Below are 13,679 nucleotides of genomic sequence, written 5' to 3'. Positions count from 1 at the left end.
GGGGGGGAGGGGGGTCCCAGAAAGCGTATACACATTTTAATTACTGATAATCCGCTTGATTTTCATTTATTTTTAGACTTAATCCTTTAGAAATAATGAGTGGAAACTAGACTAAGCTTTGAACAAAGGAAATTTGTCCTGAAGTGCTACTGGAGGTTTTAAACCACAGCAATCAAAGTACTAATACAGTTTAGGAGGGAGTTTCAAACAAAGCCACTTACACGATTCACCATCACTTGAATTAGAGATTAGTTTGAAGCAGGTGGAACTTTTCAGAATATGCACAAGAAATGTTCCAGAAGACCACAGACACTAACAAGCTCTGCAAAGTAAGAAAAGATACTAGAAACATAATGGTCAGAGTTCAAGAAAATCTGTGTAGCAAGAATGTCATGAGATAGGAATTTCAAAATTAAGTGTCCATTGCATTTTGAAGTGCTGCCAGAGAATAAGTTATATTTCAAGAATAGTCTATACTCTCAATGAAGATGATCTGGACCAAAGAGTGGTGTTTTGTGAGTGGTACTTGGTAAGATGTGTAAAAGATGTATACTTTCCAACAAAGATTGTTTGGATTGATGAGGCTAAATATAAATTAAATGGCTTAATTAACTGCCACAATTGCACCTGCTGGTGACCTGTGAATTTGCATATTGTGGAGGGTCATCACGTTAATTTACCTGGAGTTATAGTATGGTGCAGCTTATCATTAAATGGCTTAACTGGACCATTCAGTTTTGACAGCACTGTGAACGGTCCCATTTTATTGAACATGCTGCAACAATCTCATACCAAGTATTCATGAGGACTTCGAAGATGTGGAATTTTATTACTTTATTACCAACAAGATGGAGTACCCCAACACTACCATAGTAAATAAGGGCCATCCTTGACAAGATTTTGTCAAACAGGTGGATTCAATGAATAAGTTCAGTAGAATATGCTCTGCCTTCACCAGACCTCACACTGTCTGACTTTTTAATGTTTATTGTACAAAACCAGTAACAACCAATGAAATGAGAACAGCCATTGATTGAGAATGTGCACAAATAGCTAACAAAATGTTTCTTTATGATTGCAATTCCATTGCTTTGCATTATCAGCAGTGCCTGGACCAGAGCAGTAATCAGTTTGAAAACGCATGTTCATAAAAAATTAAATTCTGTTTGTAGATTCTACCAAATTTGGAAAAAGAAATATTTGGTCATCCCATAAATAATGCGGTTTTTTTAATTGCATGAACTAAAAGTCAGAGGGGGATGGGATAAACTACCTACATCAACTTGCTTTTAAAGCAGGTAGTAATTTTACCTTGTCCTTATTCTTAGTGTACGTTTTGAAGAGTGCAGTTCGAGTTTAACAGTTATTTTTTCAAAGCTATAATGGAAGAGGCAAAGGAACATATTCAGCATATTTTGGTTTATGAGTTCAATAAAAGCAACAGCACAATGGAAAGTGCAAGGAAATTAATGCAGTATATGGGGATTGGACAATAAGCATAAGCCAGTGTCAACAGTGGTTCCAGAAATTCTGAGCCAGAAAATGCAGCCTAGAAGACGAGCCTCATCCTAGAAGATCTGTAGAGATTGATGAGGATGTCCTGCAAACCCTGATGGAACAAAATTCCATTGTAACTGTTGAAGAGCTAGCAGAAAAACTTGGATATGGTCATTCAACCATTCATTTCATCAACATCTGTGTGCCATCGGAAAAGTCAGAAAATTGTGTCAATGGGTTCCTCACAAACTTCCCGAGTCTAATCGCACAGAGAGAGTACATGTGTGCTTTTCTTTGCTGTCATGTCTCACAAGTGAATCTGTTTTGGACTGAATAATGACTGGTGACGAGAAATGGGTTCTCTATAAAAATGTCAAGTGCCAAAGACAGTGGATAGGAAAAGAAGAAACACCAGCACCCCAGGCTAAAGAAAGTCTTCACCCACGTTAGGTGTTGTTATCTGTTTGGTGGGATATGAAAGGTTTAGTCCACTTTAAACTTTTAAACTCAAACCAAATGATAAAAAAGGAGATCTACTGTGAGCAGCTTGAGCAACGTAAGTCAGTGCTAGAAAAAAAAAAACGACCATCTTTGGTTTCAAGATGAAAAGTGTCCTTCCATCAGGATAATGCTCAGCCACATACAGCAAGGATGACATTCCAAAGGCTGGAGCAGTGTGAATGGGAAACGATGCCCCACCAGTCATATTCACCGGACATTGCCCCAACTGATTATCATTTATTCTGCAGTCTTCAAAATCATTTGGACAGAAAAAATATGAATATCAGGTCAGAACCGTAATGGAGGAACATTTTTAATCACAGACAAGTGAATTTTGGAAGAGGGGCTTTGCAAGTCTACCAGATAGATGGAAGAGCATTGTAGAAAGTGAAGGAGAGTATATTTTAGATTAAAATAGAACTTTATTTATCTTAATTTTGCAAAATAAAACATGTATAAAAAACCACATTATTTATGGGATGACCCAATATATTTTAATAAACACTATCTTTATTATCATTCAATGTGTGTATACATTTTTAGGTATGCCCTGAGTTGGACGATTTGACTGAGGACTGGCGAACCAGATGGCTGCACCAGGCTCCAATCTGATCTGGCAGAGTTTCTACAGTTGGATGTCCTTCCAAATGCCAACCATTCTGAAAGTGTAGTGGGCACTTTTACATGCCACCAGCACGAGGGCCAGTCAGGTGGTACTGGCAATGACCACGTTCAAATGGTGTTTTTTTATGTGCCACCTGCACAGGAGCCAGTCCAGCGGCACTGGCAATGACCTCGCTCGAATGTCTTTTCATGTGCCACCAGCACAAGTGCTAGTAAGGTGACGCTGGCAACGATCACGCTTGAATGGTGCTTTTTACATGCCACCAGCATAGAAGCCAGTCAACTGCTCTGGCAATGATCACACTCGGATGGTGCCCTTAGCGCCCCACTAGCACGGATGCCAGTCATTGAATTTGATTTCAATTTCACTTGCCTCAACAGGTCTTCACAAGCAGAGTCTAGTGTCCAATGAAGGAAAGGTACACATAAGTGGACTGGTTACACCCCTGGTATAGGCCACATGTTATGGTCTCACTTGGTTTGTCGGGTCTTCTCACGCACAGCATATCTCCAAAGGTCTCGGTCACTAGTCATTGTCTTGGTGAGGCCTAATGTTTGAAAGTCGTGCTTCACCACCTCATCCCAGGTCTTCCTGGGTCTACCTCTTCCACAGGTTCCTTCAACTGCTAGGGTGTGACACTTTTTCACACAGCTGTCCTCATCCATTTGCAACACATGACCATACCAGCGTAGTCGTCTCTCTTGCACACCACATCTGATGCTTCATAGGTCCAACTTTTCTCTCAAGGTACTTACACTCTGTCGAGTATGCACACTGACATTACACATCCAGCAGAGCATACTGGCTTCATTCCTTGCGAGCTTACGCATGTCCTCAGCAGTATACACACACACACACACACACACACACATACACACACACACACACACACACACACATGTTTGTGTGTGTGTGTGTATGAATCTGTGTATCTGATATTTTACTTTGAGCAATGCAGTGTTGATAGTTGTATTCCTTGTTGTTAACATTATGTTTGATTGTTTTGCCCTACAGGCTAAAAGCTGGTGATGTTTGTCAACTGCAAGATATTCCAGCAATAAAATCTTGCTTCCATGTCATGGTAACGTAGAAAATTGAATGTTAAATGCATGAACAAATAACATACACACTCTATCATGTGTGCATAAATGCATAAATATATATATATATATATATATAGAATTAATCCCCCAAAAATGAAGGAAAAAACACAAGAAAAAATCAACAACGTGAGGACATGGTACACGCAAAATATTAAAAGACGCTCAGCGAAGGAATGAAAGGGTATTCTACGTTTCAAGCAAAGCTCTTCTTCAGAAACAGGGGACAGAGGAGAGTCCAAGAGTAAAGGAAGATGGAGGGAAAAAAATTTCAACAATCCACATGTAGTTACATTTTGAAATATATATATATATATATATATATATATATATATATATATATATATATATATATATCCATAATTATCTTAACAATTATAAATTAAATATTTTTTTGTCTACTCTCAGACTTATTTTTGAGTACTTTATTCTAAATGATCAGACAAGCTTCTTTATGAACTTGTTAACCCCTGAAATAATATAATATCTATCTCCTTGTATATCTACATTCCAACACACCTACCCACATACCTGCTACAAACAAATGACAACTATAATTACTCAAGTCTTTGTGAATGTATATGCTTGCATGTATATATTTAATCAATCTATTTCTGTAGATTACAGAATTTGACTTACCTTAGTCTGAGCTTTTGTGATAACATCAGTGAATCCAGTCTGGAAGCATTGGGACAGGCACCAAATCTAATTTCGCTGGACATTTCTGGTAGTTCTTGTTCAGATCAGGTATTTGTTTAAATGTGAAATTTATCTTGTATGAAAGAGCACATGAACAAGTGAAGGAAAGAATAAATGACAGAAAAAAATGAAGAAATATCACTACACTACTCTTATTCAAAGTTAGGTTTTCTGTTATATGGTATGTTAAATAGGTCTAAGTTGGTAGTATAACTTTTCTGTTTTTATCAATATGTGATAAAGGATATATAGAGTAACACATTTAATATATTTACATTGTAATATGACAGAGGACATGTCTAACCTAGTTCTACTAGTCATAACCCGTTGCAACACTGCTGAGTAATGACCTAGTCAAGATGAAATAGATCCTTCATTTTAAGAAACACTTTAATATACTCAGCAACAGCATGTTTTAATAAAAATTTTAATTCCATCTTTCACATGCACTCACTCTTTCCCCACTATATTTCTCTCTCAACAACAACAACCTGTCATGATAGTGAAAGTGCTTTTTTAAAGTCTGTGTTTGTGTTGTCTATATGTTCAAAGACATACAGAGATGCGCACGCACACACACACACACACAAAACTCAGAAAGAAACTATGTGTTTTATTTGTATACATTTAGTTATTTTTTTAAAGTTTGCGTTGCATTGTGTTGACAGACTTCCACTTAAAATTCCCATGTTTTTAATCAAACTTGTTAGTTACTATGGTGACTGTACTACTTATCTATCTTTCACACGCTCTCTCTCTTTCTTTCTCTCTCTCTCTCTCTCACTATATTTCTCTCTCAACAACAACTTTTCTCCTGTTCTAGATATATGTTATGACAGGGACTATCTCCCATTTTAATTCCTCCCCTTCTTCCTTCCCTCTATATACATGTTGTTATGGACAGACAGATGGAGATCAGTTTCTCTTTTATAATAGAAGATTGTAGTGTGACATAGAGATTGTAACATCTATTTATATTGGTTGTGTGGCACAAGAAGTGACACATCTTTTGTATTCATATTATTATATGACACAGATTGTGCAACATCTATTTTTTTGTTAATGATACATGGAATAATTTTCGATACATTTTCTCTAAAAATGAGATATAATACTTACAGCTGAACTACCTTTAATCACAGAGCTGCTCAATAAGAGCTGACTTGGTGTTAAACAACCACAGAGTAAAAAGATTTGTCCTTCCACACACTTTATAATTGTTACTAATTCACATCCACCAAAGAAAACAAAAACAACAGAGTACTATTTGTTGGGTTTTTTTAACTAAGTTTATGTTCTCTTTATTTTATCAGAGTATTTCCGCAATTGGAAAAAGAGCAAGGATGAAGAATATCAACATTTCTCAGTGTACTAATATTACAGATTTAGGGCTCCAGAAGTTTGCTAAGCAATGTCCAGGCTTAGAGCAGATTGATCTTTCACACTGTCTGGTAAGTTGTCCTTCACATTCTTTTATATATTGACTCAATATCTCAAATCAGTTTGAGATAACAACAATCTGACAATATTCTATAAATGGTACAAATCTGGAGTTGTGCTCTGAGTGTTATGGTTGTGATTTTCATGTGCGTTCATTTACATGAGATAAACAGAGATAAATTCTATTTAAACCCTCTGACATGTACAGTGACCTAAAGGACCAATCTAATAAAATCATAGTTCAGATTATTTTGTGTAAATTAATATGTAAACAATATAAAGTTGCATGTAACATAAAGTTCCATTGAATAATTTTATGCTTCACAAGCACACACACACACACACACACACACACATGCACTCACTTCTACATAAATACATATGTTTGTTCATTCATTTATTTGACATCCATTTTTTCGAAGCAAGCATGGGTTGGACAGGATCTTATTTGAGACAAGATTTTACAGTCAAATGCTCTTCCTGCTGCCAATCCTTGCTTTTCAACTAAGGTTTGGCAGAACCAACATGACAGCTTGGGACTAGGCTATCCTGATAGACTCTATCTGTGTTACAAGTAAAGTGCATCATTTTTTATAGTGTAAATGGTTGAATAATCCACATATATGTGTACTCTTAAAGTAATTCTCAGGTAGTATCAGCATGACACCATGTTACAAAGCTGTCCTTTAGTTTACAGGTATTGTCCATGTGATCAACTTGCAAACAGTTTTGGCTGCTATCAGTTTGTGTTGTTCGTCATTGAGACATCAGGTGTTTTAGGACCCCATACTGCCAATTTACTCTGAAAAATAGGGCTAATGGCAGCCTGTTGGAGAAATGAGGCCCATGAGGTGGAGTAACCGCTGCAGCAAGTGTTGCTGGCCACTCTCCATGGCAATGCCATTGTGGTAATTAGTGCAGAGAGCAGCTGAGCACACCATTTGTTCTGGGGCATGTGGCCTATCGTTCTTTCCCCCTCCATCTTTCACTGCCTCAGCCCACCACTTGTTTCTCTTTTTCTTTCTTTTCCTTTCTTATCTCTCTTTCTTCTTGTTTCTTTGTATTTAAATGTTCTAATAATGTTTCCAACTAGCCAGTGTCTTCACAATGTTTAAATCAACCAAAGGCTATCGGGACACTTACCAGATGTCTCACAATGTGGGATTGATCTTGACAACTAATGATTGCAAAGTGAGCTTCTTAACCACTCAGCCATGCCTGCTTTATATATTTTTAAATTTACATTAATTATATCTTTTAAGTTAATAATATAACTACATAAACACAATAGAGAGGATTATGTAATATGAAATATCTAATGTGTACTTGTTAATAATATTTACTTTTACATTTCCTGTAGCAAATTACAGATGTTGCTATAAAGAATTTAGCTTTCTGCTGTCGTCTTTTGAGTTGTGTGAAATTATCTGGTTGTAAATTTGTAAGTAATATATAAACTTCTTAATTTAATATGAAAATTCCATTTGTTGTTGTTGTTGTTTCTGTAGTTCTTAAATCTTGAATAAAGTCTATTAAATATTTTAGGGTGGCTTTTAGTAAACTGCAAAAAATAAATTTGCTCAATAAAATGTAAATACACAAAGAACTGTTGTAATAGCAATAGAAAATAAAATGGGTTGATACAGTAATGTGAATTAGTAGCTATAATGTTGTTGTTAAATGATTTTTCTCGGGATACACTAGCTATGATATATTGGCAATTGCTAGTTTGTGTGCATAACATTTGCAATGTCCCATATATATAAGCAGGTTGCTGCTGCTGCTGCTGGTGACACGTAAAAAATACCCAGTATATTCTGTAAAGTGGTTGGTGTTAGGAAGGGCATCTTGCCATAGAAACCAAGCCAAAACAGATGACTGGAGCCAGGTGCAGCTCTGCAGCTTACCAGTCCAGTCAAACCATCTAACCCATGCCAGCATGGAAAACAGATGTTAAACGATGATGACAATGTATATCTTAAGGAACTCCAGATATCTGCAAGAATCTATTCAAATTTTCTTCAAATAATAAGGTGCTCACGTGGAGACAGTGAGAGAGTCTATAATTGAAGGTGGTTTGGTTAAGTACCAACTGGGAGGGATTAGATATTCAATTTACTTTTTATTTAGACAAGCTACATAGCAACAAGAAGTTGAAAGGAGTGCAAAGCCTTCTCTAGATAATCTATAAGCCATATACTCATTTGAAAAACAGAATTCTTGAAGAATTATGAAGACTTATTTACCAAAATTACCTGGAAACAGGAAAAAATGAGTTCCATAACCTACTGAATGTCACCAGTACCATTAATGATTGCCAATCTATCCAAGGTTACTAAGTTTAGTGAATAGCTTCAGTATGTACACGAGGGTGTACCCAAAAGTAACCAGAAATGTTTTCTGTGGAACAAGCCTGTTGTAGTTCAGGCTTCCACTGCTAGAAGCCATTTGATGCGACCCTCAGGCATCAGTCTGCCAACCAGCATTGTCGAGTGTAGTCTAACTGCCATGTGGTGCATTTTTGCTTTGCAGTGTTTCTCCTCTGTTCATCAATTTTTGCAATGGCTGAAATGAACAGCATGCTTCCATGAAAATCTGCTTTCTGCTGGGGAAAATAACAGTCAAAACAGTTATCATGCTTCTAACAGCTTACACAGATGCTGCCATGAGCAAAACACAAGTTTATGAGTGGTTTTCATGCTTTAAGAATGGTCACTTGAAAACCAACCTTGTTCAAAGTGTCCATTGACCTCCTGAATGAATGAAAACCTCATAAAAAATTCATGAACTGAGCTTGGAGGACCATCACCAAACAATTGATGAACTTGTTGATATGACTGGTGTGTCCTGGAGCTCCTGCCAACGAATTTTGAGTGAGGAATTGCGAATGAAAAGAGTTGCAGCAAAATCTGTGCCTTGCTTGTTCACAGATGATCAAAAATAGTCACAGCTGAATGCATGCCATGAACTGAAAGAACAGTGGGAAATTGATCTAGACATTTTTTTCGAAGGTCATCACTGGTGACGAAAACTGGTGCTGTGGAATTTGCAGATGTGGAAGAGGTGAAGGAAAAAAATGACGGAGGCGTTAAAAGGCATCATTTCGCAGGAGTTCCAGTAGTGCTTTGAACAGTGGAAAATGCTTCTGGACCGATGCATTACTTCAAATGGAGAATACTTTGAAGGTGATAAAAGTGTAAACATGTAAATCTAAAGGAATAAAATAATACTGCAAAATTCCAGTTTCCTTTGGGTACCCCTGATATCCACAAAGGTAGCTAAATCCAGTATAGCAACCTAACAAAGCACTTGAATTAAACTTTTGCTGTTACTTATGAAAACTTGTTTCAGTTAATGAACTGTGGCCATGCAGGGGCCACCACCTTGAAGGGTTTAGTTGAATAAATCAACCCCAGTACTTACAGGAACATAAACAAACCAACAAAAGTAGTCAAGCAGTGGTGAAGAACAAGCACAAACGTAAAGACACACGAACATAGATATATCCAAAGGTGGGCACCATTAATCGAGAAGTTAACTTCATTAACCATTCGTTAACCAAAAAAATTAACTTTGATAACCATGAATCAGTTAATTCTTTAAAAATGTAACAGAAGTTATTTATAAACTGTTAGACTGCATCCCATCTAACAGCTGTTTCTGCTGCGAGTTTTGTATGTTATTGCCATTGATATGCTAAAAATATGTTTAGCCAATTAGCTGGAAAATTAACTGTTTGTTGGACTAGTCAGCTCACTGATTAGGTGTACTGGATGGCAGAGCAGCAATCCCTGATTTAGGCCACTTACCCTAGTTATTACCTCCCCTTAGCCATAAATATTTCCCTAATTTTCCTACAGAATGAATTTGTTTCATTGTTTTTACTAATTTCACATTCCTATTAAAAACTTTTGAACCATTTTCAAACCCAACCACCTTACTTCCTAAATATCTGGACAGGTTCCTCTCTTAATATTTATTCCATGATATTATTACTATTTTTTAAATCTAGTATTTACTATCCTAAGCATTTTCAGGCCCCTTACAACATACACCATTTTTCCATTCATTTATTTATTTATCTTACCCTGTATAATGGTCTCAATAGCTGGCCTTTTGTTTTTAAATTTCAACTGACCAATTACATCATTATGTTGGACCTTGGCCTATCTCACTTCTGACAACAGGTGGAAGGGCTTAACCACCTACTAGTAAATAAATAAAATTACATTTAACTGATTAGCACTTTATTATGATTAATACTATTAATTAGTACTACAAACATAAGTATTATAAAATATTATGATTAATCTAAAATCTTATTGTATCTTCAACCCTTCTCTGACTGAAACTGACTGGCGTATACCACTATTGTTCAATATCCCAAAGAGATATACAAAAGCAAAATTGTATGATTACAACCATATTCGACTTTTCCCTTTTTCTTCTCCATGCTCTTCTTTATTTATTCTTCACTCTGATGAAGCTCCATGTTTCCAACCAGTTTTATTACCAAATATGATAAATATTTTTAGCATATCAATGGCAAACCATACACCATTCGAAGCAGAAACAGCTGTTAGATGGGATGCAGTCTATTTCTATTGAATTGATGAATAATAATTCAATTGTTGTTCATCAATATTTCTATTTTCTGTCTTCTTTAAATTTTGATTGTTGATAAACTCAGGTTTATCCTTGTCTTTACCTATAATTTTATGAGCACAGTATGCTTGCATATGTATGCCCATGGTTAAACATAGGTAATGTACTGGTAGTGTAATGGATACTTCTATCCCCTAGACAGTTATTTTAACCTCTAACTCAACTAACGTATGTGTGTGTGTGTGTGTGTGTGTGTTTGCGTGTGTATGCACGCTCACAAATACATGCATACATATAATAAGCTATCTATTTATATTACTTTTACTCTCTTTCTGGTTTTAGTCACTGACCTGTCATCATCTTATAGTGTCTTTAAGGATATATTTCATTATATTGGCCAAAGTACAACTTTTAGCATCTCATTATTTTATTCCTACAATTCAAAAAGTGTATCAAAGTATTTACACACACCTACATTGTTATCTGGGGTTTGACTTTGATTTCATTTCCTCCAAGGGTGGATAAAATAATCAACAGGTATGTACTGTGGTCAATTCAATCAATTATACTCTCTACCTGTTAGAAGCATTTGTAAATATAAAAAATATGTATGAGTGTGCATGTAGGTATATCTGTACATACATGCATGTATGTAGACATGCAGATCTGTGTGTGTGGAGAGAGAGAGAGAGAGAGAGAGAGAGAGAGAGAGAGAGAGAGAGAGAGAGAGAGAGAGAGAGAGAGAGAGAGAGCGTGTATGTCAGTATGTGATTAAACAAGACGGAGTTACATGTATTTGAATTTTCTTGCAATTGTTTATTCTGCAGATCACCGACCTTGCACCGCAGTATTTGTCTGGTGTGTGTCATTATCTAGTCCAGCTAGATCTCAATGGCTGCAGTTTAATTACGTAAGTTAACGAACATAGAGAAACACTTTTCAAATCTTTTCTCCCAATAACATTGACTTGAATTGGATAGCAACATAAAATATTCATACATCTATACATACACATGTGTGAGTATATTACCCTCCTCCTTCTCCTCCTCATCATTGTTTTAGTATTTATTTTTCCATGATTGCATTGACCAGATGAAAGTTAACTGAGGCAGAATTTTCTACACTTGGATGTTTATCCTGATGACAGCCCTCACCTGTTTCATAGCATGTTAATAATCATCCAGTCTATCAAACAATAAATGACATCACTTAGATGAATAGTGAGGCATTTGTTTAAAATCAGCATGCACATGTCAAGGTGAATTCATACTCAGTTACACTTCTATACACTCACACACACACACACATGTCAATGTAGTGGGTGTATAATCAAAGTACACAGTGTAATAAATCCATTTCAGCCAATCTTACTAATTCACTTCACCCTAGATATTAGGTAAGCAGGTAGTAGGCATGGGGAAAGACCTTGAGAAATGCAAGCATTATTTTAATAGCAGCAGAAAATGCAGATCATTTAGTTGAGCAAAATTATCTTAAAAAGTTCTCAGTACTTGGACAACTACCTTAACTGCAGGAATGAGATTTTTGGCCTGTGTCTAGATGAGAGAGGATATATTTTATCTTACATACAGGCTCCACCATTACAATTATCACTAGGTTCTCCACCTTCAGCCTTCCCATCATCACACCCTGAGAACCCAGCAAAAAGTTTAACTAAAACATACACACAACACAAATAAACATTAATACACATATGTGCCCAAACATGCACATTAAGATTCAGGCACCTGCCCAACATTCCACTCAACCAATATAAATCCTACATATATACCAACCCCTAACCACTACTACCCTGCATATCTATTCTTCAGAATAGCACCCACAAACCAAATGTGACATTTTTCTCCTCCAATGACAGAAAGCAGTTGTCATATTTTTCTGTACTGCCATCTTTGAAGATCTTGTGTTACTTAAGCACACTATTATCTATTATTTAATATCCAGTGCAAAACTGATTGGTAAGACTGACTGAAATGGATCTTGAATACTCTATACTTTCATTTATATATATATAAATATACACATACGGTAATGATGATGATGATGATGTGTGTGTGTGTGTGTGTGTGTGTGTGTGTGTGTGTACATACACATACTCTTTTACTCTTTTCAGTCATTTGACTGTGGCCATGCTGGAATACCACCTTTACTCAAAGAAATTGACCCCAGGACTTATTCTTTGTAACCCTTGTACTTATTCTATTGGTCTCTTTTGCCAAATTGCTAGATTTTGAGAACATAAACACACCAACATCGGTTGTCAAGCAATGGTGGGAGGACAAACACAGATATGAAGACATACACACACAAATATATATATACATATAAATATATACACAACAGGCTTCTTTCAGTTCCTGTCTACCAAATCCACACACAAGGCTTTGGTCAGCCCGAGCCTATAGTAGAAGACACTTGCCCAAAGTGCCATGCAGTGAGACTGAACCTGGAACCATGTAGTTGGGAAACAAGCTTTTTACCACACAGCCACACCTATGCCTATATATATATATATATATATATATATATATATATATATATATATATATATATATATATGATATATATATATATGCATATACACATGCATATATATACATATATATATATTCATCAAAATAAGCAACAAAGGTATCCAGAGGTAATGCAGTACAATATATATATGTCTATATATACATTATATACTTGAAAAAAATGAGTAAAGATAGCTATTTTAGGAGGATAATTTTTATTTTAATCTTAATAATAATGTTTACAGTGAGTTACCCTGATGTGAGTTTCAAGCTTCAAGTAGCTGTTTTCAAACTGAAAAATGTATGTTTTACTGATTTCTTAAATAGGAAAAGACATTTTCTTACAAGTATATATTAAAAAGTATATAAACACAAAAGGGCGAAATATATTAAAAAAATACATATAAAAAAATACAAAAGCATATGTGAAGAAGAAAAAGAAGAAAAACAAGAACAACAACAACAACAACAACAACAAGAGGAAGGAATAAAGAAGGCAAAGAAGAAAAAGTAAATGAAATAAATAAAAATAAGAATAAAATAAAGATAAGAATAAAAATAAGACTAATAGTAATGAGTGTATGCACATATGTGTGTGTGTGTGTACTGAGATATGTCTATATGTATGTGTGTGTGTGTGTATATATATATATATATATATATATATATATATATATA

The 13,679-nt window shown here is 35.6% G+C and overlaps 1 protein-coding gene across 8 annotated transcripts in view; it reads left to right on the top strand.

The window, feature by feature from the left end:
- LOC106867275 (dynein regulatory complex subunit 6) overlaps positions 1–13,679 on the top strand; it is a 153,056-nt gene that overhangs the window by 114,084 nt on the left and 25,293 nt on the right. For all 8 annotated transcript variants that reach the window (XM_014912110.2, XM_014912105.2, XM_014912108.2 and 5 more), the window contains 4 exons: positions 4,344–4,470; positions 5,736–5,873; positions 7,223–7,303; positions 11,295–11,377. In XM_014912110.2, the coding sequence (XP_014767596.1) occupies positions 4,344–4,470; positions 5,736–5,873; positions 7,223–7,303; positions 11,295–11,377 (429 nt within the window). The remainder of the gene's footprint in view (positions 1–4,343; positions 4,471–5,735; positions 5,874–7,222; positions 7,304–11,294; positions 11,378–13,679) is intronic.

Source organism: Octopus bimaculoides, chromosome 20 (assembly GCF_001194135.2).
Source record: "Octopus bimaculoides isolate UCB-OBI-ISO-001 chromosome 20, ASM119413v2, whole genome shotgun sequence".
In the NCBI taxonomy this organism is placed as follows: Eukaryota; Metazoa; Mollusca; class Cephalopoda; order Octopoda; family Octopodidae; genus Octopus; species Octopus bimaculoides.
This window is presented reverse-complemented; position numbering and strand designations above follow the sequence as displayed.